General features: G+C 44.2%; 3 protein-coding genes across 5 annotated transcripts; 2 read left to right on the top strand and 1 right to left on the bottom strand.

Annotated features, from left to right (window-relative positions):
* Window positions 1–2,526: 2,526 nt before the first annotated feature.
* Window positions 2,527–7,940, top strand: LDAF1 (lipid droplet assembly factor 1). 3 transcript variants are annotated; one of them, XM_074919115.1, is made up of 5 exons: window positions 2,527–2,852; window positions 4,046–4,183; window positions 5,111–5,279; window positions 5,676–5,814; window positions 7,030–7,940. In XM_074919115.1, the coding sequence occupies exons 2-5, from the start codon at window positions 4,112–4,114 to the stop codon at window positions 7,121–7,123; spliced, it is 474 nt and encodes a 157-aa protein (XP_074775216.1). In that variant the 5' UTR covers window positions 2,527–2,852; window positions 4,046–4,111; the 3' UTR covers window positions 7,124–7,940. The 3 variants fall into 3 exon arrangements, with proteins under 3 accessions (XP_074775216.1, XP_074775218.1, XP_074775217.1); XM_074919117.1 differs by lacking the exon at window positions 2,527–2,852 and adding an exon at window positions 2,916–3,116; XM_074919116.1 differs by lacking the exon at window positions 2,527–2,852 and adding an exon at window positions 3,222–3,411.
* Window positions 7,941–10,125: 2,185 nt separating this feature from the next.
* Window positions 10,126–11,730, top strand: LOC141966580 (melanin-concentrating hormone receptor 1-like). Its single transcript, XM_074919471.1, has 2 exons — window positions 10,126–10,210; window positions 10,736–11,730. Exons 1-2 carry the CDS (start codon window positions 10,126–10,128, stop codon window positions 11,728–11,730), a joined length of 1,080 nt encoding a protein of 359 aa, XP_074775572.1.
* An 8,857-nt stretch (window positions 11,731–20,587) lies between these two features.
* ZP2 (zona pellucida glycoprotein 2) lies at window positions 20,588–26,471 on the bottom strand. The gene is made up of 18 exons (XM_074919280.1): window positions 26,425–26,471; window positions 26,278–26,351; window positions 26,007–26,090; window positions 25,826–25,920; window positions 24,897–25,055; window positions 24,510–24,554; window positions 24,079–24,243; window positions 23,526–23,622; window positions 23,270–23,451; window positions 22,759–22,888; window positions 22,414–22,595; window positions 22,249–22,340; window positions 22,035–22,159; window positions 21,575–21,764; window positions 21,171–21,306; window positions 20,993–21,089; window positions 20,820–20,906; window positions 20,588–20,733 (listed from the first exon to the last, which is right to left on the bottom strand). The coding sequence occupies exons 1-18, from the start codon at window positions 26,469–26,471 to the stop codon at window positions 20,588–20,590; spliced, it is 2,133 nt and encodes a 710-aa protein (XP_074775381.1).
* Between the last annotated feature and the right edge of the window lie 455 nt (window positions 26,472–26,926).

Below are 26,926 nucleotides of genomic sequence, written 5' to 3'. Positions count from 1 at the left end.
ACATTAATCGCCATGAGAAATAAGCACATCAAAAGGAATGGGAAAACAGAAAGAGATGCCCAGCATACCTTACACATCCACAGACTGCATGACCGAGGAGGGAAAAGCAGGTACTACCCGCAGGTGCCCTTGTTACCAGTCCCTCTGCCTGTTCCAGCTTGGTGAACTTCTCTGACACTTGCCTTTCAGTCCCCAGCTTCGTTGCCCCAGTTACAGCATAACTGGTGCTTGGAGACAGAAATTTCCTCCTCCCTCTCTTCCCCAAGCAGGAGAGAAAACAGCCCCTTTCAGCACAGTGTTGCACCAAGCTGTGGTCAGGGAGATTCAGTTGTGGAACCAATGAGCAACTGGCATTTATATGAAAAGACTGCACACAGCAAGGGAGCTCCCAGATCAGTAAAGCCTATATAAACCCAGATTTTCTTAGGAGGAACTAGAAAAAAAAATTAAAATTAAAGATTCAAAATCTTGAACCCACTTTTCCATCATTCAGAATCAAGCTCCCTGAAGATCTGAAGACAGCAGGTGGGATACCTGTACTCCCAATTCTTTTAAGTCTGCTCGTATGCACTTGCCTCCCACTCATGGTCATCACTATATCCTGAAAGAGTCCTCCATCAAATTTCTTCACAAATGGAAATTATTACCATCCAACACGAAATCTAGCGCAGTCTCCTTATACCAACACTCAAGAGAGGCCTTGTACATGTTCTACCAACGCAGCAAGACCTCCATTTTAACTTAAACTCTTTCCCAACATCTTTGGATGCTATTTTTCATCCTATTTTCTGTAAACCATGAGAATGGTTGATACCCCTGAGTTAACTGCACAGTTTTCCTTGCCTCTTGACCAAATACCAACTACAAGTGGAACATTGTTCCTGCCTGGCCACACGTGAAAGTTCCTGCCATAAACTAAGTTGCTCTTTAAACACAAACCAGTGGTGTGGGCTACAGAACCAGCACTGCTAACGCTGGAGCTGGCAACTGCTCAGCTAGTATGTGCAGTAACTCTCCAAATATTTCAGTGCTGGTTTGCAACATGAATATTTTCCCGCTAATTCAAGCTGATGCCGGCATGAAGACAAGTTCAATTAAGCAACAGTTACAGTAACTACTGTTCCACTGTGCGCAACAACTTGGATACTTATATATGCATGTCCTTTGAAGTTAAATAAATTACTTGTGCTGCTTGGTAAAAAGTTATTTTATATAGAAAAAAAAAAAGTAAATTTTCAGCAGAAGAAATATTTAAACTTTAGAGTGCCGTTATCACACTATAATTCTACCAGTTAGTTTTTCCCTATGCTCACTTTAAAAAAATTATACAAAATTGCACAAATACATTTTATATGCACTAGACTACTAGGAATGTTAATACACCACGTACTTTAATAATATGAGATATAAACACTTGAACAGTTCAAGCAAAGTAAACTTGCCCTCACCATCCTCTTCTTGCAGGTATCTTGTGTTGGGCTTTTAGAACCCATAGTCCAAATTTACATTGATAGGCAAATCTCTCTTACTTCCTCTGTCTACACAGATCCTCGTGTGTATCTCCAGAGCTCACTGAAATCAGCACTCAGGACACAGAGCTCTGACAGTCTGACAGGTTAAAAACACCGTACTTCATAAAATCTTTGCTCTGTAAGACCAGCACGCTCCAAATTAAACATGCTATTTATTTTGATGCCTTTCAAAAATAATAGTGAAACCATTAATGTTCAGTTTTGCTGTACTCTCACGGGTGGCACCAATCAGAAAGAGTGATTAAAGCAGTCATGAGAGATATGGATATTTTACTGATTTCTGACTGTAATTTACAGCATGAAAAAGTCTATGTAGCAAGAGCCGGGAATTCACTGAAGCTTCACACTTGGTGTAACGGCCCGGCGGGGGCTCTGGAAGGCAGCCAGCCCAAGCCATCGCGCAACACTCCTCCCCGCGCGTCACTTCGGGGATGAGCAGTCCCATCCCAACGCTGGGACGCCGCGCGAGGCACCGATCTTGCCGAAAATTTAATTTTAAAAATAATTATTCCTCCCGTGGAGCATCTCCCCAGGCAGGCTGGCTACGTGTCCGCCCGTGGAGGCAGCAGGAACAGGGTGGAAACGTGTGGGAACAAGCCCACGAGGAGGGGCGCGGTTAGGCCCGACGAAGCGGTTCGCGGCCGCCGGGGCAGTCACCGTTCGCCGCGGCTGAGCCCGCTGCCCGCCCCTCCAGCGGGGGATGGCGGCCCCTCGGCCGCGTCCCTCCGCGGCTCCCGCCCGCGGAGCCCTGAGGCGCCGCTCGCAGCGAGGCCCCGCGGCGCCGGCCGGTCCCGGCGGCGGCAGCAGCCCCGTGTGTGGGGGCTGAGCGCGGCCACGCTTCCCGCGGCGGGGAGCAGTGCGGCTGCGGCACGGATCCTTGGGTTCTGTCCGGAATTCGGAAAAGCTCACGACTGAGTGTCCTAAAGCCACAGCAACGCCGGGGCACTCCCTGAGGGCACCAGAGCCGAGCGGCTGAGGGAGGGCGCGGGGCTGAACGGCGGGACGGGAAGGGCGGCCTGGAAGGCCACGAAAGGGAAGTCAATAAAAGCCCCTAAAGCCCCGGCCGGGCTGTGGAAACCCTCCCGGGTCCTTCCTCGCCGAAGCCCCCCACGGCGGTGCCCGTGCCACGCCACAGCCCCGGCCCTCTCCAGCCTGCCCGGCCCTGCCCGCCGCGCTGCCGGCCCCCGCGGGGAGGAGACAGCGGCGGGAAGGCGGCGGCGCTTCCCCGGCCCCGGCAGGCCCAGCCCGGGCCGCGGCGGGCGGCGCGTCGGGAGGGCGAGGCGCCGGGGGGGGCTGCGGCGCGGCGGGCAGCAGCCGCAGGTGAGGGGAACGGCCCCGGCGCGGCGGAGGGCGGGCGGGGAGCGGCGCTGCCCCGCTCCGCCCGGCCGGGGACAGCGGGGCGGCCTGTCCGCCCGGGCCGGGAACCGCGTCCCCCTTAGCTGGGCCGGGCAGCGTCCCCCAGCCCACCGCGGAGGGGCCGGCAGCGCCGAGCCCCGCGGAGGGGCAGCGCGGCCCCTTCAGCCCTGCGCGGCCGCGGCCCGCCCCGCTCGGAGGGGAGACCCGCGCTGTGCCCCGGCGCCGCAGGTCGGCGGAGGCCGGGACGGCGGCTCAGGGCGCGGGCGAGGCCCGGGGACCCGCGTTAGGGGCAAGCGGCGGCGGGTGGCGGCAGCGGGGGCATGGCGGGGGGTGTTGATCCGCGCCTGACCTCGGTTTTGAGTGTCCGGTGGAGGCGGCGGCGCGGTGAAGGCGCTCGGGGGCTGCCGGCCCGGCGGGCCTCGGTGGGGCGGCTCGCTCCGACACGAGCCCCCCGCGGTCGGGCCCTCGCCAGCGCTGCTCGGAGCGGGGAGGTGAAGGTGCCGGTGCCGTATGAAAATACCGGGTAAACAGCGGGAGGGAGCGCGTCTGTGGGCAGTGTAAGGCAGCAGTATTGACACGGTGTCTGGTTGGACTGACGAGCCGGAGAACATCTTTTAACCTTGCACTGGTAGGGGTACCCCTAGCAACAACACATCAGGGATGTGCGGGGGAAGGGAGAGTTTTGAGCTGATGTTCCCTTTAAACTGTCACAATTAAATATGTTCAGAGTGTTTGAAAGCATTTTGCCTTTATATGCAGAGTTCTGAAGCTCTGTAGGGTATGGTTGCTGGTTTCAAGTCTGAACATGCAACTACTCGCAAAAGCGAGTCTCGTTACTGTGTGAGAAGTCTCCAGCATTAGTAGCTATAAATTGGCCCTGTGAATAGTTAAAATGACCTTTTTACAGGTATTTCGATATGGTTAATTATGGGTTAATGTAAAGGAAGAAGGTGAGAGTCCCCTTGTATCTTGATACTTGGCTTTGGGAGTTTCAGGAGTTTTCAGGGACAAGCCCCCCACATTAGATGTACTTTTGTGAAAGTAATGTTTTAGACTCTGTGAATCACATTACCAATCTACATTCTTTGGGTTTGCAAAAGACATATTTTCAAAAAATATCTCTATAAGCCTTTTACTAATTGTAGCTTAATTTTAAGGAACACTGTATGGCTGAGTGAAAACCGGTGGTTCAGAAGATTTGCGATCCTGCCTGAAGTTACAACATGTCTAAAGAAATGCAAGAACTGCAGAAGCAATGGCGCTCCATGGTGCAGTCCATCCACAGCAACTCAGATGTGGGTCTGGATTATAATTTTATATATTTATAAAGATACTCGTGTCATAACTCTCGGAATAGCACACCCCAATTTATTTAAATGCAGTGTCAAAACTTGGGGGGTGTGTGGAATTTTCACTCCCCTTTTTTAAGTGAACACAGGAGCCTACAGGAAGGGCTGTCCTCCCACACCTTTAGCAATCAAGTAAAAAGGAAGGCTGTTCTGCATTTCTGTGTTTTACTGGTATAACCATTTGAGATAGTAGAGTGGCATTTTAGTGAAATGGTTGTGCTGCTGTAAAAAACCCTAAAACTACAATCCATATTTCCTTAAGGTGTAGGAAATGTCTCTACTGAAGTAAAATTCTAGTGTATAACTGCCTCTGTAAAAAAGACTCTTATTTTTTCTACCAGTAACATTATAATTAAATTCCTAAAAACTTTGTGATACAGACATGCCTGCACTGTTTTTATGCTCAATAAATGAGCAAGTTGCAGATATTACTGAGGCATGGAAAAAAGAAAAATAATCTTAACATTTAAAAATTTTGTATTTTTTTCTTAACAAATACAGTTCTCTAGATCAAAGTCATAGCTGTTGAGACCCCACTGAAATCTGTGCAGTTAAACTGTCATTTTTTTTTTAACTTGTTTTCAGGTTTTTTGTTGGGGGTTTTGTGGGTTTTTTTTTTTAAATTTGTGCAAGAAATTAACTGGGAAGTCCAAGAGAAACATGTCTATCGTTGGTAGAATAATATTTGCTATGAAGTTATCTAAATTTGCAAAAATCCTCATGCTTTTGAAATAGAGGCAACAGCTGCCCTCTATTGAAGCTACAGACTTACAAAAAGATGCTACCTGTAGTTCGCTAAAGTAGCAGTAATCTCTAAAAGTTATCTATGACGAGATAAAAATGAAATCTGAAATGTTTTTCTTTCATCCACAGGTTGTTGCATTTATGAATTCTCGCGTTGGCCAATATTTAGGTGACCATCCTTTTGTTGCCTTATCAGTCCTGATGTTTATTGCAGTGTCTGCTATTCCTGTTGCATTTTTCCTGATTTTTGTTGTTACAACAGCTGTAATGGCCTGTATCGGTGTGATAATCATGGAAGGTATTGTACGCATGCATGCACATATGTACTTACTTACTCCCTTTTAAGGCATGATGTCTCTTCCTTTTTTCTTCTTCCTTCTGGAGTCCCCAGTTAAGCAGTTGAGGATTTTTGTATGTAGTCCTCAGGTCTCAGCAGTAGTGAAACTAATACAAGAACAGTAATCTGATTAATTGTAGTTTATACAGGGGAAATCCTATTTCCCTCTCTAATCTCAGCCACCAGGATATGCCTAAACCAGTTATCTTGACATGCACAGCTTTTGTAGCTGGCTAGCTGACTGCAGGAGACCATTTTCCCAAATGGCTTGAAATTGGGGTGGTGGTAGAATGTCACTTCTTCTAATTTACTTGTATATAAACTTGCTTAAATAACAAAGTGATTTTCTTTTATTAGGTGTTGTAATAGCCACAGGTGGCATAGCCCTCCTTTGTGTGCTGTGTGGCCTGGGTGCACTTTCACTGGGGGTTTCTGGAGTACTGAGTGTTTGTTATGTCGTTCTTTCAACTCTGGTCAACTATTGGTATGCTTCAGGGTGAGTACTGATGTCTTGATCCATGCTTGGATTTCAAACTCTGCAATTGTACTATTGCATTCGTTATTTCATTTATTCTAAATGAGCCGCTGTGCTTAGTTTAACAAATGTTTCTCAAATGCTGGAGCACCTTAGGCTACCTTGGTGGCTTAATGTGCTGCATATAAATGTCTACTCATCAATATATATTTTAATGAGAGTTACTACATGCCCTCCTTCCTGTTTAGGAAAGAAGAAATGTAAATAGTCTTTAAATGTGCGTGTGCTAACCTAAGATAAGATCAAGCAATAATATACAACTTTGTCTCACTCAGAGTATTTGTTGCTTTAAATATCATTAAAACACACTTTCAAATCAGACTTTGCCTAGAGGATGAACCTTTTGCAGTTCTTTCTGCGTGGTGGCCCAGCTATCTCTGCTTACCTCCATTTGTAGAGCAATGGCCCGAAATTGGTTATAGGTTTGGGATAGGCAAAGGGCTACTTAAAAGGGACACTGTGGCCAAAATAGAAATTACAAGTTTGCTGGATGCTGCACATGTGCTGCCTGCCAGTCACGTCTCCCAGTACTTTAGGCTTGGAGGCCTGTTTCAGTCAGCAGTGCCTCAGCCACGCCTTTGCCAAGCCTCTGCCCAGGACCAGGAGGCACTCGCAGGTTGTGCTGGAGTGCCACCTGTCGTCTGCCTAAATATCTACCAGGGAATGAATAGTGATAATCACTTCTTAAGCATAGGGAAAAGCAAGAAGATAAATTACAGTTGCTCTCTCCTAGACTTTCTTAGTTTGCTCCTTCATCTCAAGGACACACCAGACTGCCTGTGGAGCCTGTGATACTGTCAGGATGACAAGACCATTGTGCAAGGACCAGTGTGCTCACATTTGTTCCAGGGCTCTGTAGTGCTCCTCCAGGGCATCCTGCCAGGTCCATAACATTGCCTACCAATTCTAGAAAATACTTATTTTTTTCCATAACGTATCAGAATACACAACCCAACATACAGACCAGTCATACTGACTTACAGCTTTGATGTTAAAATGGGTATCTGCTCTTTTTATGTTCTTGTGTCTTTTGAGAGAAGCTCTGGTAGACCAGCAATGGATGTTCCAGGAGTCTCAGGCATGTTTATATCTCTCATTGCTCAGCTTTTTTGAGCAAAAAGGCAATAATCTGGTGGAAGAACAGACTGTAAAACTATTCTTTTCTCCTATATACAGGGGTCAGATAAGGAAGGAAGAAGTTAATGGCAGTTTGGCACAGAAGAGTCCTCCTGTCTTGGATCTTTCTGCCAATAATGGAAAGAATGAATAAGTGGGTTTCTCCCCACTTCCTTCATAGGCACTTAACTGTACTGCTCTGACCTTTGCAATGTAATTGTTTACTTGTTGAGCATTCAACCTTTGTGCACTCCTTACAGGAACTGAAAAAAACAGTATGCATCTTACATTGTCACTGTAAAACTGATATTAAGAATAACCATGAAGCAGCAGTGCATTGCAATGTTAATTAAGTCTATGTGCATGATGGAATGTTCCACAGAATTTGGTAAAGGGATGTAATAATAACTGCTACTGTTCAGTCAGTGACAGTTATGTGAAAGAAAGGGTACGTAGGTAGTAGCTTGCCATTTGTTATCGGAGCTCTGGATGGGTTTTTTGGATCTATCTTTTTAAATCTGTATGCAGCAGTTGGTCATTTTGATATGTAAGTGTTAAAGCTCAGAACACCAAAAATGTGTTTTGAATGTTAAAAAATATTTTTAAGCCTTAACAGCCTTTGTTAAAATAGTATGAGCATACCATGCTAATGCTTTATATTTATTATACAAGGAAAATTGGGGTTTTTTGTGCGTTAAGTCATGGTATAAGCTTTTATATACCTTCAGATATTGTGTTAATCTGAAGGGATATTTTCCTTGTTCTCATTGCCTCATCAGATCAACTATGCAGTTAGGTCTTGTATTTTGTCATATTTGTTTAGGTATTTAAATTGCCTGGTTTGCTTCTCAGTTGTAACTTCTTGTATGTTATTTAAACTTTTTTCATTTTTGCAAATGCTATAATATTTTGAAGCATTAAGAAAATACCTAATTACATTAGTTTAATAAAGTGCTGTTTGTTTAACCAGGTTTTCATGTTATTCTGTTGATTCTACAATAAAAATGACTTTTCCAGATTTACTTCTAGGAAGGCTACATTTGGAGCTGAATTTTTGTCCTCAGTTACTGGCCAGACAAAATACTTTTAACATTGTTGGTGAACTGCAGCTACTCCCCTTCCCATGCCTGTAAAGGAAGTGCAGAATCCTAAGAACTAAATTAGTGTAATTCTCCAGTTTTTCATGAACCAACATGCTGTTTGACTCTGATGTGGAGTCAAAAGTTTATCTGAGCCATAATGTGTTCCACATAGTCTTGGTGGTAATGTTTTCAGCTGTAGTGATAAGCTGGCCCCACACGTCAGCAGTAGCGTGTTACTGTCTGCAGGAGACAGGCAGGACCTGTTGCTGGTTTGTAAAGGACTCTAGTATTTACTAAATTCCACTTAAACATGAAGGATTTACAGAATGGAGACTGTAACAGGAGATTTCTCTTAATAAGTTACTAAAATTAAATGTTTGGTTTTTTCAGGTGCTTCAAAGCTTTATCCCAACCAATTTTTTTTTTTCAACTTCCAGTTGATAGTAGTATACAAATGGTAGAGAAAAAAAAAAAAAAAAAAAAAACACCAAACAGAAAAAATACTTTCTCTACTTGTAAGAAAAGCCAGTGCTGTGATACTGTTTACATGACATACAGCTTGGAGAAATCCATCTGAAATACGGAACAAAGACTTAACATGAACGTATGTACTTTTTTTTAATTTTTACATGGCTGGTATCCCCACTTTAGGATCAAATCTGCAGCTGTGCTGTGAGTTACAGTAGAGCTCTGCCAGTTTAGGGCAGGTGAGGAGGGGTGGGGGTGTGTAGAACCGTGTTCTTAACAGTTGTATGGTGATGCACATCACAGCTATAGGTAATACAACATAGTGCATACATCAGACTGCAAAACCCCTAAATATACAGGTGTTTGCAAACAAAGAGACTCCAGCTAGATAGTATGTCCAGGGCATTGCAGCAAAGGAGGCATTTTACACTGGCTGGTAAATGGAATACATTATCCCTTCTGCAGATGGGCTGGTGCCTGCTTTTAAGAGCTGGAAGGTGCTGAAATAACTAAGTGCTAGAAATCCTTATGACTAGCAAAAAGCGAGCCTTGAAATAGCATCCTAGTCATTATGGAATCCTTCTCGCCCTTCACCAGACTACTGGCCCCCACTACCCCACAACACAGTTTGAGTCTAATCTTACTTTCCAAACCTTACATTTTCTAGGCAGTAATGCCTTCAGTCTAGGCATTTACTGGCTGCTAAGAGCAGACTAATGGTTATGAAGGAAATAAGGCAGAGATTAGTGTGACTTGATAAGACAATCACCACCTCACTTATTTAATACTTCCATCCTTTTTTACATGCTGAACTGCTATCATTTCAAATACACCTTGAAAATAAAACCCTTGTTTATCTCCTGTTCTCTTCCATCAGTCTGCCTAAAATGAAACACACATAACTCTATTACTGTGCTTGAGACCTCAAAATAATTGAAACGGAGAAAGCACTTCACAGGAGGGAGATAATGGTGCTGTTTATCATCTGTGCTGCGACTTAACCAGGCACAGGCAGAAAATACTGGCTTCTGCATACTTACAGAGCTTGTACATTTTCACCTTTAGGATGATCTTGCATCAGAATCTAAAGAGATTAGACCCAATCTATACTTGCAAATGTTGTTGCAAACTTGACTTTAGGTTAACATGGTTCTCTGCAGAATTAAATACTGAGCTATATATACTCAATGAGACCCTAAAAACAGTCTGCTCTCAGTACTGGCTACCCATCATTTTAGTTAGAGGATTTTATTTATTTCCAGGCCCCATTTGCCTCTCCAGAGCACAAGTCTTAGTCTGTCAGTGAATCCCAATCACTGCTTTTAGCACTAAAATGAAATTCTGCTCTCGCTGCAAGCACATTTCCAGCACTGTGCTGCCAGCTTGGTGACAGGCACTGCCTCAGTCCCGGTGTTACTTTTGCCTGGTGGTGGTGCAAGGAGCAGAGGAGCTGCTTTTTAACCTGCATTAACAGCCTCTGCTGGTGCTCAGAGCAGTGACTTTCTGAGCAGCCCCACAGATCTCCAAGGAATCGGCAACCTTTATTCTTTCAACGTGAAACACTAACATCTTCAACCTGCTGATGGAGACCAATTTTTCCTGAAGGATGGATTTTAAAACAAATCACACTGAGAGCTTGAACAGCTGCATCCCAAACAGCTCCAAGGCTGTTCAAAACTTTTCTCTGCCTGGTAAGTGAAAAATATACATTAGTATATTATAATATGTGTAAGCAGGGGGGGAAGAAAAAAAATTAACTTACGTGAAATGATTTTGAAGAAAGCCTGAATAGAGGTATTATTATCCATATAGTTGAGCAACACGTATCAGAGGTATGAATGTATGTATTGAAACATATTATACATGTATGCATTTGAAAGCGTCTAAATACACATACTTGGAATGATATACATACTGCTGCTTTCATTCTATGTTAATATGTGTGTTTGCGTATATGAAGGGAAGAGTAGGTATATGCACATTTGATTAGACACATTTTAACATATATACATTTGTGAAAACTGCCGAGAAAGTGCCTGTGTGTGGTTAGACACAACCGCCCACACAAAGCACTTCATCTTACATATGCTTAAGAAATCAGTTTTGTTTGCATCCAGAGCACTCATTGTTTGTTAGAAGCCAGAATGTCTACAAGGCATGTCCTCACCAGTGGTCCTAGCATAGCTGACTCTTTCTGCCTACCCTTGTCTCTGCAGGCGACTCCAGCAGGATGAGCTATGGCAGCTTCATCATGCCCACTCTGTTTGGTATTATCTGCCTGTTCGGCATTATTGGTAACAGCCTGGTTATCTGTACAGTCTTAAAGAAATCTGGTCCTAGCAGTAGTGTCCCAGATATTTTCATCATCAGCCTCTCCGTGGTGGACCTGCTCTTCCTCCTGGGCATGCCCTTCCTCATCCACCAGCTGCTGGGAAATGGAGCCTGGCACTTCGGGGAGACAATGTGCACAATCATCACTGCCCTGGATGCCAACAGCCAGTTCACCAGCACCTACATCCTCACTGCTATGTCCATCGACCGCTACCTGGCCACTGTCTACCCCTTCACCTCCACTCGCTTCAGGAAGCCCCCTGTGGCAATCCTTGTCATCTGTGTACTCTGGGCCCTTTCCTTCCTCAGCATTACACCTGTGTGGCTGTATGCTCAGCTCATCCCTTTGCCTGGAGGTCTACTAGGCTGTGGGATTCAACTGCCAGACCCCCGGAGGGACATTTATTGGTACACTCTCTACCAGTTCTTCCTGGTCTTTGCCATCCCTTTTGTCCTCATCACAGTGGCCTACAGGAGGATCCTGCTCAAGATGGTCAGGTCTTCAGAAGCACTGATGAGCCAAAGATGCACCAGGGCTCGAACTAAGAGACTGACCCGTACAGCAATTGCTATTTGCATGGCCTTCTTCATTTGCTGGGCACCATTCCACATCCTGCAACTGGCCCAGCTTGCCATGACTCGCCCCACCCTGCCTTTCTACTACGCCTACAATGTGGCTATCAGCCTGGGTTATGCCAACAGTTGTCTGAACCCCTTCATCTACATCTTGCTGGGCCAAAATTTCCAGAGGCGACTTGGGGTCCCTGTAAGGCCAGCAGCTGCAGGGCAGGCCTCCCCAAATGGGAGCAAAAGCATTCAGGAGGATGCAAATGAGTCAGGGCAGCCACTGCTGCATTTGGTGTCCATCTCCGGCAGGTAGCAAGACCCACAGCAATTTGTCCCCACAAACCAGATGCTCTTCTCTCCTGCTGAACCACACAGGCACCACCTCTCCTCTGGGATGGATCTTTACTTGGCCTGAAGACAAAGTCATGGCAGCATTCGGACAGAAGCTCTGTTTGGCATTGTGTTCCTATTTACATCTTCCCCAACAGCTATAGCTTATATTCTGCCCAGGAAATTAAAAGCTTCCAAGCCTTTTATTAGATTACCCCACATACTAAAAATATTTTTGTGCAAAAGCTCAGACAAGCAGCAACCCTCAGCCCAGGGTTGAGACACTGACACCATTTGAAACTTGGGGACTTGGAAGTTTATTTCTTGCTTCAAACTCACTACGGAGCAAAGAAGGAATTTGGACTGTTCCGGATATTTTTTTCCCCGAAACATGGATCAAGAGCATAACATGCTTTACAAAGGTGGTGAACGACAGGACAATCATGTTTTCATCTCCTTTCTAATACACCAGCTCCATGACATATTTAACAGTGGGTGAGATGTCAATTTTCTGTCATTTTAAAGCCAATAAAACTGCCCATTTTCTAGAATCAGCAATTGTCAAGAGTCCAGTAAATATTCCCAAATATATTAAAATTAACCAGATTGATTTATTCAAAATCACTTTGAGAGACAGGTCTGAACCATCAGACAACAGAAACCCAAGTTAAACAGTAGCTGTCACTAAGCCACTAATTTGTTTTGCAGTGGAAAGTAATGATTAAATCCTATCTACATTTAAAAAAAAAGAGTTTTGCCATTGGCAGCCTATCATGTGCATATGCATATCATAGTGGTATTCTCTCAGCTGGAAGAAAGCCTTTAGTAAATACACATTTTGAAGCATATTGCTCAGGTTTTCAACTTGATTGTAAGTGACTCGGTTTTCATGTGCCCATCTTGAGCAATTTTGAAAGGACTTGACATCCATTCTCTGACAATCAAACCTTTCTGCTGCACATGGCAATCAAAACCACTGGGCTTTAGTTTTAAAACACTATTATTCTACTAATAGCAGGCACCCACATTCAGAAAAACAGGCAAAAGCAAATGTTTTACCCATATCTGTTTTAAAGGAACATTTGCCTCTTTATGGCAGATCAAATTAAAGCTGGTTTAATATTTCAAGAGATCATAAAGGCCAGACCAAATTCTTTATCAAAAATCTTTATCAAGAGATCCAGTCCTTTCCCTGAGTTTCCTTTATGCCCTCCCTCATCTTTTACTGAAGGGAGCAGGCATTGCTTAATAAACTCAGACACTGAAGCAAGTGAATTTATTTCAGCTCAGAGTCTGGCCCACGTGAACCATTTCCTTCTGCCTTTTAAATTGATTTTTCATTGTGTAATTCATTCTGTCACCAGCACTTAGCAGAAGCTAAACCTGTGTATTTTCAGTTACCAGCAGGTAACCATAGAGCAGTTTCAGTCCTGCTGCCCTGACCTTTGCATGTTTATCAGTCACTACCATTTCAAAGCTTCTCCCCCTGCCCTTTTAATTTCAGTGCTGTGCCATCACCACATTTGTGTGGTTTTTGATAGGGATATGCTGAAGAAATAAAAACTAGGTCATACAAACCAGGTATTTTTACAGGAGACAGTAAGGCTGTCCATCAAATTAATGTGTAGGTTGTTCAGGGTTTTTTGTTTAATTTTTAATTATTAAACACTGCAACAGAACTAAGAAGTCCTTAGCAAGGGAGGATGGGGAGATGGTGCCAAGGTCCCTTTTTCCCAGCTGCACTCCCAGCTTTCTGCAGAATAGCACCAGCCCAGCAGGGAAATGGCAAGAACCTTTCCCACCCCAGTGGCATCATTCCCACCTGGGTCCTCAGTCTACCCAACCCCAAGGATGTAGTTTACTGGCCCTTATTTCAGACATAAGCATGCCTCAGCATGCTCCTGCAGCCCTAATCCCTACATCCTGGGGGACCCTAAACGGCCCAAGTCTTTCTAAGGAGATTTGAAGCAACTAATTTTGCCATGGTTCTTGAAACAGCTGCTTGAGCTCAAGCTGCAGACACCCCAGCCCTGACTCCACATGCAGCAGGTTCATTGACTCTTTCCCTATGCCTCCTCTCGCTGCACCATTATTCACACTTCGTCCCACGTGTCACAGGAGAGGGACGTCAGGCCTGAATGCAGTAGAGGAATCCTTTATATTTGTTAAATGAGCTTAAAAATTCCACAGTTAACACACTTCAAGAGGAGACTGAGGAACACCAGCATTTGCACAGGAAGAGAGAAGGAATGCATGTGATGGGCTCCAAGGTCAATTATTTACAAATTTTTGGGGGGGAAAAAAACCCCACATTTTCCCCAATTTGAATAAGTTACATGAGTCTTAAACTTTCTCTGCAACAGCCACAAATAGGGCACAACTAAACCACTCTGAGAGAACTATAGAGTTAATACTCCCAGGGACGGATCTTCTCTCACATGTCATGTCCAACGGTCTTCCCTAAGTAGACAACATTAGCCAAAAACAGGAGCCAGGCAACAGCAACTTTCCCTTTGACCCAGATGGCTGTCACGGTGTGTAACCTCTTTGTCTCATCTCTCCAGCTAGCAAGAATAGTACAAAAGATAAAAGTCCAAGAGGAAAAGTAAAGCTCTTACCTATACCCTTACTAAAGGTGAAACATTTAAAACACCCTCACTAGTGCAAGTCTCCAGATTCATATATACAAGCTATGTGAGAAATAATTTATGGGGATGATGTCTAGCATTCCTCTTTTACAGTGCATTCACATGACAGCCAATGTAATGTTATTTAGCAAGTTCCAAGCATCCCAGAGGAGAGGTTCAGACTCCATCCAGCAGTGAGACAAAGAAACACTTCTCTGCCTAAACATACACTGATGTTTTCTCACATTTAAGAATAAGGAACAAGATAGAAAGAGTGAATATTAAGAATATCAGCCCTGTTTGGCTCAGAAGAGCTAAAAGCCCATACAGTGAAGTACAATGTACTGTCAAGTACATAAATCCTCTTCATCAAGCACTCTTCTAGCTTTTGCAGAAATACATCATATTCCATTCAAGTGTTAAGTCAACAGGACTTTAGTAGGTGATTACTCAGGCTATTGTCCAAACTATTTCAACCCTATCAAGCTAATAATAGGTAGTAAAAATGACTTGCAACTAAATGTCTCCAATTCAGTTTTATTATACTTCTGTTGATGCTATAACTGTGATTAACAACAGCATGAAGCCTTCCTTAATGATCATGTTCTCCATAATCCATGCTCTTTTTGCATGGAATTTACATTCATATTTAGAAAGTGTACCCTGAAATGTTGTATAAAAAAAGCTCATTAGTAATGCTTATTAAGTGAAGTAGGGGCTGTTGCAGATGAGCCCCCAGCCCTGTGCTATTTATGCTAATTGTCAAGTGTGATGAGCAGAGTCCATCCAGTACTCAAGCCTGAAGCCCTGCATGCCCAGAGAGCACAGAACTGGACTTTCTATGATCACTCTTGCTGTTTCCACAAAGTTGCTAAACAATGTTTAACCTAAGGGTGTTAACGCTCAGTGCAACAAAGCGCTTTAATCCTTTTTCATTGTCTCACGCAAATGTATTTTTGTGCCTCATTTCCTTGACTGTGTAAGACAATGTGTACAGAATACAAAATAAAAACCATAATTGCATGACTGAAACCATCTCACTTCAAATGGTCTGTTACACATACAGATAGTGCTGTCCTCGTTTATAGTGAAAACTGTAATGAACAACTCCAGTGACATTTTAAAAGACATACACTGACCTTCTAACAAACACTCATTACTCTCACCCTGCTGAAGTTCTGAGTGCAACCACCTGCATGTCAGGTTACATGAAGCAGAGCCTTAGGCTCCATTTAGGGGACAGTAAAACTACAGATCCAAGACATTTGTGTGCCTAAAACATACATCAAATCTTCAGTGACTCAGTGTTTTGGCTCTGCTAGCAGTTCTAAGATGGAGGGTTTCTAATGTGTTTGCTTTGGATGCAATTCCAAACACTTAAGGGCTTAAAAGGGAAGTACAGTGAACCTCACTAATCCCAGTACTTCAGGACTCTGTCACTGTTTGGTTTAGTGCAGAAGAGTAACTGCTAATACAAGGCACATTCTTCACATATGTCCACAGAAGTAGAGTTCCCCCAGAAAATTGGCATTTTGGTATAAAGCAAAAGGAAACTCTACCATTCAAGTGAGGGCACTAAGCACAGAAACTCTAATACTGGTGAGGACAGCAAGGGTAGGAAATGGTATAGCAAGTTAACATTCAGTTTAACAGAGCCATCCCAGTTATCAGGCCCTAGAGGAATGGAGATCAGTTGTTGTGGTTTCCTTATGTTCTTCTAGGTTTACCAAACGCAATCTAATAAAGTTAGTGTGGCACAACCAGACTTCAAATGAGGCAGCATTAATGGCAAGGCAGCATTAGCATTCCCCATTCTCTCTGCCTGCAGGCTAAGCATACTGTTAAATCCTGTTTGGCTGCCTACAACCTAATGGTATTTAGTTCATTTGGTTACATGGTAATTCCCTCCAAACTCACTTGGATCTGGAGAACATTCCTTTAGGGAGGAAGGGCCACATATCAAACCCAGAGTCTGACTTTTTGATAGGAAAGAATAACAGTGCAAGTAACAAAAGGTGACATGGGAAATCTTTATATAGCCTCTTCTGGCACACCAATAAATTGGAAGAGTTCTCCAATTTTTGTACAGGTTAGCTTTCTAATAGAGAGACTTGCATGTAAAGAAGACCTAACAAATTATTTTTTTCTTCCTCTGTATAATCTAGAGTGCCTTGTAAGCCTGGGAGAGGGGAGAAAAACCCCAAGCAGTTTACTTTCCAAGCACCAACAAAACCATTTTGCTTCAGTGCATAAGAATTACAGACATCAGCTTTATCTGTTACCCACAACCCTTTATTTCCTTTCTAAAGAGACCCTTTTCCCCCCTTTGTAATTTCAGGGCCTTTGAAAACTTACTCCTGGTGCTCTTATTTAAAACGGCCATGGAGCTTCTGACCACCAGAACATCAGCTCTGGCAGCAGGAAGAGTCTGTTCCACTTTGTGGTTTTCCTAATATCCTTCTAGCCTGCTGTGTTCAGAAGGTCAGGTTTCAGCTTCACTGTAAATACTCCTCCAGAGACATTTTGTAATTCTTAATCATAGTAAGAAGAAAGAGGTTTTACAATAATGTTTTAAGTTTTTACAGCAATGTTTTAAAGCAAATTGTGTCTTGCTAATTTAAATAAAGCCAGGTTTTAATCCCCAGCTGCAGCACAGAGCTCACATTTACAACAGCTGGAAGAGCTGCATATACTGCAGATGTTGGCACAGGTTTTTTTAAATATTGAATGGAATCACAATTGTGAACAAAAGCATTTGATAAGCATTTCAAAAGGAAATTGGCTGCAAAGTCTAACAGGATTGTAATAGAGCAATGGAAGATTTCAGAACAAAGACACTTAGAGCATTCAGTATTATACTCATCATTAAAGCTAAATTTTCAGTGAGGAGATATTAAGAGGACTAGCAGTATTCAGATTCATAAGTAGATGCAGGAGAGGGAACACATGACAAACAATTAACGGAGTAGGAGTGCTGCACTGAATGCTCTCTACCCTGACAGGTAGGGGAAAGCTGCAAGAAAAACAAAGGCAACAAACCTGGAATGGATCCAGTTAGCAAATAAATATTTTTCTACAATCTGTAATTAGGCTGAAGTGTTTATCACTTAGGATGACAGAGAGGCTAAGAGTAGTGGAACCAAAAATAATTTGTTAGTAATGAGCAATAAACCTATTCATGAGTCTCTTAAATAGGCCCTTGGTTTTAAACCATTATTTTGCAAAGCACCCCATTACCCCTGTCTCATTTCTACTGCAATACAGGATATGGCAGAATAAAAAAAAAAAAAAAAGATAAAACCTGAGTTTTAACCTCCAAACTCTGAGCCTAAGTTGCATTTATTTGCTTATCAGTAATCACAAACAGGCTCCCTCTGTGCCTCCATTTCCCTAAAAACATTAGTAATTATATTGCCTTTCTCTGTAGGGAAGCTTTGAGGCTTACAGAATGCAGGAATACAACAGAAGATTGGCAAGGAGGATTGTAAGCAGGCTCAAGTGACTTGCACCAGGGGTATCAAACATACACTAATTATTGTTTAGCTTTGTGCACTTGAGGGGTAGAATGTCTGCATTTCCATAACATACCCCTGCAAGAGACTCAGAGGCACCTTATCAAACATCCTTGAGACTCCCACCCTGCTGTGAGAAGGATCAGAGCACAGTAGAAAACTATACCTGTGAAAGTCTGATATACACAGGCAAAAGCAGCACATACAAGATCTTTTCTTTCTGGCCAGCAAGGACCAAGCTCCACAGTGCCTGTATCCTCACTTGCATGCCTCCAACTGGGTGCTGCTGCGGAGAGCCCCTGGGTCAGAGTAACAAGAACAAATTTACTCCTTACATTTTATCCATGATTTGTGGTTGTCTATGCCTCCCTCCTGCCTGATAGTAGCAACTTTTCTTGCTTCCTTTAACCAGGCCAATTGAGAAAACTTTGTCTGCTATCTAGACAGTTACAATACAGATACCTAATTTCTAGACTGTTTAAGTGACAGTAGAACACAAAATCTGTTCTGGTGGGGGTGAGATTTTTCTACTTCAGAGTTGTTCTGAACTTTGTTATCAACTCCTAGAACCTCCAAAATAAACTACTAATCAGTCTACATGGACTAGAACAAGCAATAAGGCATTAAAAAACCTTCCAAAATACATTACTAACAGCAACATATCCAAAAACACGGACCAGACCTACAGAGGTCAGGATGGCCAAACAGAACCTACTGCTTATACTACAGAAGAGAAGGTAGCATGAGATAATTCTTTCAAGACCTTAGTATCCATCAGAGACCCCCAGATCCAAAGCACCTCCTGGTTGGCAAGATGACTAGAAATCCTGCAGCTGATGTTCTGTATGAGAGGACTGGACCAGGCGATCCATAGTTACAGGTCCATCTCCTTCAGGTGCTACAGGGGGGCTGTTGGCTGGCTAACAGGTTACTGGGTTGAAGTCACAGCAGTCTAATGAAAGGGAAGCACAGCCAGTAGTAAGGACAGTTGTGCTCAACAGCAGCACACTGGTGCCAGAGCAAAGGGAAACAATGCTTTTAAATCCAGAGGTACAGAAGGGCAGCCCCAGGCCACAGCTGAGCAGCCAGGGATTTAACATACCACTGCTGAGCTTCATTCAGCCTCAAGAAGCTTGTGATCTTTGACTCAAGTGTAATTGAAAATCAGCCAGTAAACTTAGAAGCTATATTACAGTTCTCAGCTCCACAGGAACACTGAACTAGAGCACTGAAACCATTTGAAGGCACAAAAGCAGCAGATTAAGGAAATACTTTTACATGGTCATTTTCTAGTCCTAGAAATACAAGTACATTAAAATTAAGTTACTCTAGGACAGCTTATTCCATCACATTTAGTCCTCACTGCCTGTAGCAGTGAGACATGAAACTAAATAAGATAAAACTGCTTCCAAGTGTTTTGCTGTTGTTGGAAACAGCATACCTAAAGCCATACAGATAACACAGCACATTCCCCATCCCTATCAGCCAAGACTTCTGTAAACACCTCAGTGTTGCCCTCAAGTTTCTGTTATAGGGAAGTTCATTGTACACTTTGAGCTCAAGCTTCAGGCAACTACAGGTCTCCAAGACTCTGTGGGCTGGAGCACATCAGCCTGTGCCAGAGGGCACTTTCTGAACATGTTTGAAACTGAAAAGCAGAGCCATGCTTATGTGCAGTTTTTTAAATCCAGAAACCTTGACAAACTGACACCACTCAATGTGGCAGCTATCTTGCTGAGGCTTTTGAAGACCAAGAGACTTGATTTTTATAGCCAATTATTTCCACCTTCATTAGCAGTTAAGCTTAAGGCTGGTTACAGGCTAAAGCCTACACATGGCACTCCTCACCCTTGGAATGCAGAGACTTGATTACAACAAGCCAGAACCAAGTGAAATTGTCTGACTTTACTTTCACCTTGAAGAGCAATGTGGCATTGAGTACTGCTACACAGACTGATCTTTAGTAATTAGAGTGAAGCTACTCACCTGGAACATGCATCCCAGTGTACTTTTACTTAAGTGCCACAAAACATTCACTGAGGAGCTATCATTTGTCCCTATTAAAGCCTTATGTTCACCCAAGATTGACTCTAGAGTATGTCATCTAGGTGACTAGCATGAAGTACAGTTCACAGCTGGGCTTTAATTCTGCAGAGTAGGTGTAAAAGCACTACTTCTTTCTTTATAGCCCCAGCCAAAATAGTAAATTTATGCTGAATGTTTGGTTACTGCTGTAAAGAATATAGATGATGCTGAGTTACCAACATTAGGCCTAAACACAAGTTAATTGCACAGTTAGGGATCACTACTTTGCTTTAATATTTTTCTTCAGTTAAATCTTCTACAATCCTAGGAAAGGGCAGAACTCCATGGAATCCTGTAGTAAGAAACCAGTTCCAGTATCCAAAGAAATTTAGCACCCTGTCAGTCACCTTGTAATATGAGCTAAGGAGATGAAGAAACCACCCAGTATAGGGGAAGCTGACACTGTCACTTGAGTCTTACCCAAAAAGCTTGAGCTTCTAAAAGCTTCAGTTCTAGGTTCAGCCAGAGCACTCTGACAAAAAACAGAGAGCAGTGCCACTGCCTAGCAAAACATCCATCGTTGTCCAGTCTAATTACTGTGCAGCATTCAAGGAACAACTCCACACAAGACTTTTGCAGACACATTTCTACCCCAGGTTTATTTGTAAAAAATACATTAACAAACCACATTTACCATGGATGCTCTTCTCTTTAGGTATTTAAGAAAAGCCAAAAATAGTAGCATTGTGGCCACCAGAGAGAGAATACCAACAGCAGTCATTGTAATGCCAGCCATTGCCTCCTTGCTCAAGAGAGCGCTCCCTACAAAACAAGTAGAAAGATAATTTGTGGAGATCACTCCTCACTAAACCCAAGCAACATACATTAGAACCATGCTGGCTTAGTACCTTGGGTTGCAGACCATCCTTCTGGCACAAGGAGAACAGGACCCTGCAAACTCACCACTGTAGAGTTCACACCCTGCATCCCACTCTCTACAACAGTAATACAGTAAAGGTGACTCCTGTGGTATAGTGGGTTATCTTGGATCAGTACAACCTAACATCTGCTCAGATATTACCTCTCTTGCTTCTAGATGGCTTAGGGCATCTTGTCATACACAAAAGGGAGTCTGGTTGAAAACGGTCACAGATCAGAACACTGCAGTGGAAGTATACCTAGGACACAGAATGAGATCCATTCATTGAGACATAACTGCTCCTACTTACTGCTTTAAGTAGAAGGAGAATGTCACCTACTAGGCCAGGGAGGGTTTTGTCACCAGATACAAAGGCAAAAGTCTTCACTTCTAGCCTTTGACGATAGTTCGCATAGCTGACACCATGGCCCACAGGATGAAACACAGTCCTGTAGCTGTCCAGGTCGTACTCACACCTGCCAACAGGTAAGAAGCAAGTCAGAACAGCAGAGTAAAGAAGGTTTGAGTTGTGTTTTGGGGGGGTTTAAGCAGCAGGCTGCAGTTCAAGGTAGAGGTGCTGCCACCTTCCTACAAGTTCCAACATACCAGGGCAGTACCTGGAAGAGCACCTGAAGCAAAGCCCTTGTACTTGGGGCTCTGTGACTAAGGGGAGGGCAGGGGAGAATTAGTGAACCCTCCCACCCACTGCTAGAAGTGCTTCACTGTCTGTGGCAGGGCACTCACCCATCAACAACAATATTCCACTGGGGAAGTGAGCTTGGATCTTGTGAAGCTGTTGCCCAACAGTCATCCAATACCAGCTGAAGGTTGGGATCGTTGCGGTTCAGGACCTGAACTTCCAGGAAGATGGGCTGCTGTAGGTACCTTACTATTGGGTACTGATCATCACGGTATGGCTGCCTGTATGAGCCCTCTGCAAGAGCAAAAACCTTATTAGATAAGTCAGTATGCAGAGACAGTCCTGAAGAATCTCTTGAGCTATTCAGCAGCAGCTGGTCCACCAGCTAAATCTGTGACTCTAGAACAAACTGTAAAGCATCTGCCTCAAGGAGCATGGGTGGGAGGGAAAAAAGCACATCAGGTCATGAGAAGCCCATGAGCCAAGAACAGCTCACTCTTGCATCCTTCCCCCCAAAAAAGTTCCAGTTGCTTCCCAGCCACCTGAGCCCAGAGTCAGCTTTACCTGGGTAGCTTAGAAGAACTAAGGAGAGGGGACCTTGGTTCACTGAAGAAGCCAGAGGAGGAAGGTTGTCTACCCTTATAGTGAGGGAGGCATCACCATTGCTGAAGGAGCACAGGACTGTTAGCCTGTAAGAAGGAAGGAGCAGGTAAGTCTTACATTGATACATAGGATATCCAGAACTAAGTATTACCTAAAGAGGTTTCCAGACACAGACCTGAGTTCACTGTCTCTTGAGATCCTGCGCAGTGGAAAGTCTGCCCATAATGCTCTCACCTCATTTTCATAAACAATCTTCTCTCCATCAAACTGTGGAGAGATAACAGCATTAGTGAGGGCATTCCCAATTCATGAAGCCCTGGCTTCCTGGCTGCACACTTACCCAATACCTGGTCCCACATCCGTTCAGTGGAACATGAAACCAAACCCTGTCATTCAAAGATGACTTAAAGGCTGGCCGGCATGCAGGATCTCTGAGCCTAAGGGTATCCAAGTCTAGCAGCGGTCTAGTACTGTCAGCAAGGATTTCAAAATCCATGTACCCATCCTGGGTGCATACAGCAGCTGCAACAGAGGTTCATGTAAGTTGTCATGCCAGTCAGGGACAGCTCAGTCTGTCAAGAGCTGTTGTGTTCTGACTAGAGATGCAATTCCCTGTGAAGGACAAGCCATGCTGAAGGATCACCATCTGATTAGTACATGGGCATTGCAGAAGTCAGTCACTTACCTATGGGTGTGTGCTGGTCACAGGGGCACTCTGGATGCATCACCATTGTCACAGTCTCCCCATGGAACTGAAAAGCCAGTTTCAAAGAGGACATGTAGGACTGAAGTCCTGAGCAGCTCTCCCCATGTAGCTGAAAGACAAGAGTTACTCTCCTGGAGTGTAACTACAAGAGCTCATTCTAATACATGCCTGTGTTAGAGCTGTTTCACTTGCCCTGAGGCTCTTCACACTCAGCTATTTTGTTAGTTTGCATTGCTCCAGGCATGCCAAATACCAACCCACTCCAAGATTAATATTTTCACCTCCAGCTGTTTTCACCATGAGGCTTCATGAAGCCCAAGTTACCTTTGGGTGATGGTTAAAGTCATTCTGCATTCATCTTAATCACAGCTTCCCTCAGCCAGGCACATGGATGACTTGACAGGTGGTTAGTCAAGGTCAAAGCAACTGTGCTCTGGTTCTCAGGGAGTTGTGGTCACACCCACTCCTATGACTGAGGATAAGAACTTACCCTGGACTTCAGGACTCCCTTGCTAATATGCAGCTGAACTCCTCTCTTTGTGTCCAGAGCTATCCCATTTTCCTGAAGCTGATCCATGGGGATGGTCTTGTCCTCTACACCCACCGCCATAAGGGTCCCTGGAAAAGCTGGGATGGCAACAGTCACATGTGTTGCATTACAGATTGCTGGACCTGCAACAACATGTTAAATGTAACACCAGTTTCCTCAGACAGAAGGCCAGGTTCTGACTTTCTCCATGCATTACCTGGTGCACAAAGCATTCTTGACTCCACAGACAGTCTATGTTCAGGAGGGCCATATGTGAACTTGAGTGCCACAGTGTAGAGCGCCTTACCATTGTGCTGACAAATAAGACAGAGCTCTATTAGAGACTGTCTAAGCTCATGAGTCATCACAAGATCAACACTGCAGACCCATATAGTACATCTGGTTCAGGACTGCTGATATTCATATGGCAACAGCAGTTTCATTTTATCTCAACCACTTCCAAATGCTCATGAGACCGCCAGTCAGGTGTTCACAGGAGAGACTGTAGCTAAAATTCCGCTCATGTAGATGCCCATCAGCTATGCTGTTTGAGGTGCATGCTGTGCTCCCTATTTTAAGGCTAGGCAGTCAGACAAGAGCTATGCAAAGGCAAACAGCTTTGCACACACCAGCTAAGCGCAGCAGTGCATCAGCTTGACATCAGCTCTAGCCATGACCTGCAAGTGCTTTCCATAGGTCTGCAGGAGGGTGGCACCCAGCCTCCATTAAAGCAGCACTGCCTCCTTAGTACTAGCTCTTTGTTCACCTACCTTGTAGGAGACCACTCCAGTGGCAGTAAAGGCCACCTGAACAGTCAAGTTGTGGCCATCAGCTAGAAAGTTATAGCCTTGCTGCATGGCTTGGTCAAGGTTCAGCTGATGTATTCTGGTTCCATCATCAATGGAGAGAGCCCAGGTCATTGGAGTTGCTGGAACCTGCAAAAGAGGAGATCCTTGCTAAGGAAGGGAAGGCACAACCACATAGAAGCTGCAAGACATCACACAGTTCTTCACCCTGCAGGGCTGCCACCTGAAAAGTTTTATATTCAAGTTTTCTATATTGATAGCATGGAATTAGGCATCACAGCAGCAGGCAAGCACCCCAGGGCTAACTACTGTAGCTTGGAGACATCAGGCTCAGTTTAGGTCCAAAACCCAGGCAACTCCCCCCACCCTCCCTTTGCAGGACAGAAGGCACATACCATATGCTCATCACCAAAGCTTGGAATGAGTCTTGAGAAAGTAACCTGAAACACAGCACAAGGGTTAGGCCACAGGGACAGACAGCACTCACAACACTACAACTTTATAGGAGAAATCTCTGCTACAGTTTTCCAAAGCAGACATTTGGCACCAGCATCCCAGTTTCCCCTGCAATAGGGCTGGAGCCAGACCATGTGCATCATTAATGACCATTTGCAAGCTAGCTCTTTAGAGAGCTGGTGGTCATGCCAAGACAGACATGCGCCAGACCTCCTTGAAGCTGGCTGGAGCTTTCCCCAGATCCCAACCACACAGTTACAGGAGACAGCCATCCTGCATTGCAAGCCTCTAAGCAGGCTCTATAGCACTCCCATTTCTCTACTTACTGCCATGAAGTCTTTTGTACAGTTTGTTACACCAGCAAAGAAAGGGGTAATGATTTCATCTTCACGAACACTATCACAGTGAGTGCTGTAGGTTACATTCTTCTCCTCTCCCACAGTGTCATTCACCATCAGCCTCAAACTTAGCTGGTGCTGACCATGCTATAGACAAGAGACATGAACTAGAAAGAGGCAGCAGTACACAGCACAGCATGATAACTAAAAGCTATAGAGATCAAAACCAACTCTGAAGTTAGTTAGGTGTTTGTACATGCAAGGAATTATTATTTCAAAAGCCCTGTGAAAGAGGAGTTCTCTAGGAAAGCATGGGGTCAGAAGGTTGGGTACTAAGAAGGTACTAAGAGAACTGCAGGAGTCAAGAAGAAAGCTCCAAGGACTAGCAGGTTGTAGTGCCAGGGTCAGCTGTTCAAGAAACAAGTTAATAAATACCAAAACCAAGAGTCCTGTGGTATGTCAAATGCCTAAAAGCAACAGATACCAGTAAAGCCTCTGGTTCTGAGACTAGTTTAGGTTGGCTTCCCACTTACTACTCTATCTCAACAGCTATGATTAGTATGTGGTTGTTAATTGCTCTATCAGTATGCGTACATGTAAATAGAGTGAAAGACTTGAACCTGGTCCATCTCCCTACAAGATATCCTTTGAAGTAGCTCAATTCCTTTACAGGAAAACACAACACTTATGGCAGTGTCTGAGGGGTTTAATCCACAGCTGAAAGAACAAGTATTCTGGTAATATTTTTCTACTTCTGGTATGAACTGCTCTTATTAGAAGATTTTAAGTTATCAGAAGCATAATTATTTCCACTCTTGAAGAAAGATAGAACTGAAAACCCCATAAATCCAGTTCTGGCCAGGAAAAAAAATCCCACACACCATCACAGCAGCTTCCCAGAACAAAGACCCATTTACCTCCAGGCTAGTGCAGTTGACAAACAGGACACTGAGCAACAGCCTCTCATAATCCACAGTGTGGTTACAGGATACTATCTCTTCACCACTCACATCTAGGGAGAACATAGAACATTAGCCCTGCAGACACTTGCTTTCAGGCTACAGCAGAGGGCCAGGGCAGGGCAGCAACAATACATACCAACAACACACACATGCCAGGAGTAGTTGCCAAGTTCTCTGGAAAACTCAACTTCCATCCCAGCCCTATGGCACATCACACTCTCTGCAGAGGGAAGACCACCATCAACTAACTCCACCATCACCCTCCTGGAGACACACACCCTGTGAGCCCTCCAGCTATCCAAACCCCCTTCAGAGCCCCTTTCCACACCAAGGCAGAGGGGGAAGCAGCCCCAAGCAAACCTAAAGCCCACATCTACACCACTACCAGCCCAGAGAGGCCTCATTACCTAAAAGATCCTGATCCCCCAGGCCACCAGCACAAGGGGCTAAGGGCAGCAAAAAGCCAAACAGGAGCAGCAACCTGCAAACAAAAGAGGACCAAATAAGAGAGCAGCAAAGATACAGCTCCCCATCCCACCTCAAATCCCACTCACCACATCCTTGAGCTGCTTAAGCACTGCTGCCTCACCAAAAATCCCATCCTCTCACTGCTATCACAAGCTTACTCTTTAGCCGCCCGGGGAGGATTATATAGGACCTGGTTCAGGCTCTGCACAGGTGCAGCCTTTCTGCTGCCCAGGGGACAGAGAGCTTGCACCTGCCTCTTGTTGACGTCCAGCCTTCTTGCTGTGAAGAGGAGGACTCGCAGGAGACCTGCAGGTGATATGAAGTCTTTGGCGTGGGTGGTTGTTTGCTGTTTCCTTCTATTTTTTTCTTGCTCTGATAGTGTACTCCCTTTATTCCCTTCTCAAATGTTGCTCATTCTTTTGGCAGCTGTTTTTTAAAAAGGAGAATTCTGTGCCACTCTGATTTTCTGATCATTTAAAACAATTCCACTTGTAGATTTGAATATAACTGAGAATATTTTGTTCCCCTATATGGACAAATTGCAATGCTGATATAGATGTAATTAGGAGGAAAACATGAGTGGCAAGT

Source organism: Athene noctua, chromosome 15 (genome assembly GCF_965140245.1).
Source record: "Athene noctua chromosome 15, bAthNoc1.hap1.1, whole genome shotgun sequence".
In the NCBI taxonomy this organism is placed as follows: Eukaryota; Metazoa; Chordata; class Aves; order Strigiformes; family Strigidae; genus Athene; species Athene noctua.
This window is presented reverse-complemented; position numbering and strand designations above follow the sequence as displayed.

Bases quoted from the DNA above. Each gene is read 5' to 3' on its own strand.
- LOC141966580 (XM_074919471.1), top strand. From the start codon at position 10,126: ATGGATTTTAAAACAAATCACACTGAGAGCTTGAACAGCTGCATCCCA. The intron at 10,211-10,735 runs GTAAGTGAAAAA...TTGTCTCTGCAG, and splicing joins TCAAAACTTTTCTCTGCCTG to GCGACTCCAGCAGGATGAGC.
- ZP2 (XM_074919280.1), bottom strand. From the start codon at position 26,471: ATGGGATTTTTGGTGAGGCAGCAGTGCTTAAGCAGCTCAAGGATGTG. The intron at 20,907-20,992 runs GTAATATCTGAG...TTACTGTTGTAG, and splicing joins GCCATCTAGAAGCAAGAGAG to AGAGTGGGATGCAGGGTGTG. The intron at 20,734-20,819 runs GTACTAAGCCAG...CTTGTTTTGTAG, and splicing joins AGGATGGTCTGCAACCCAAG to GGAGCGCTCTCTTGAGCAAG.
- LDAF1 (XM_074919115.1), top strand. From the start codon at position 4,112: ATGTCTAAAGAAATGCAAGAACTGCAGAAGCAATGGCGCTCCATGGTG. The intron at 4,184-5,110 runs GTGGGTCTGGAT...TTTCATCCACAG, and splicing joins CCATCCACAGCAACTCAGAT to GTTGTTGCATTTATGAATTC. The intron at 5,815-7,029 runs GTGAGTACTGAT...TCCTATATACAG, and splicing joins AACTATTGGTATGCTTCAGG to GGGTCAGATAAGGAAGGAAG.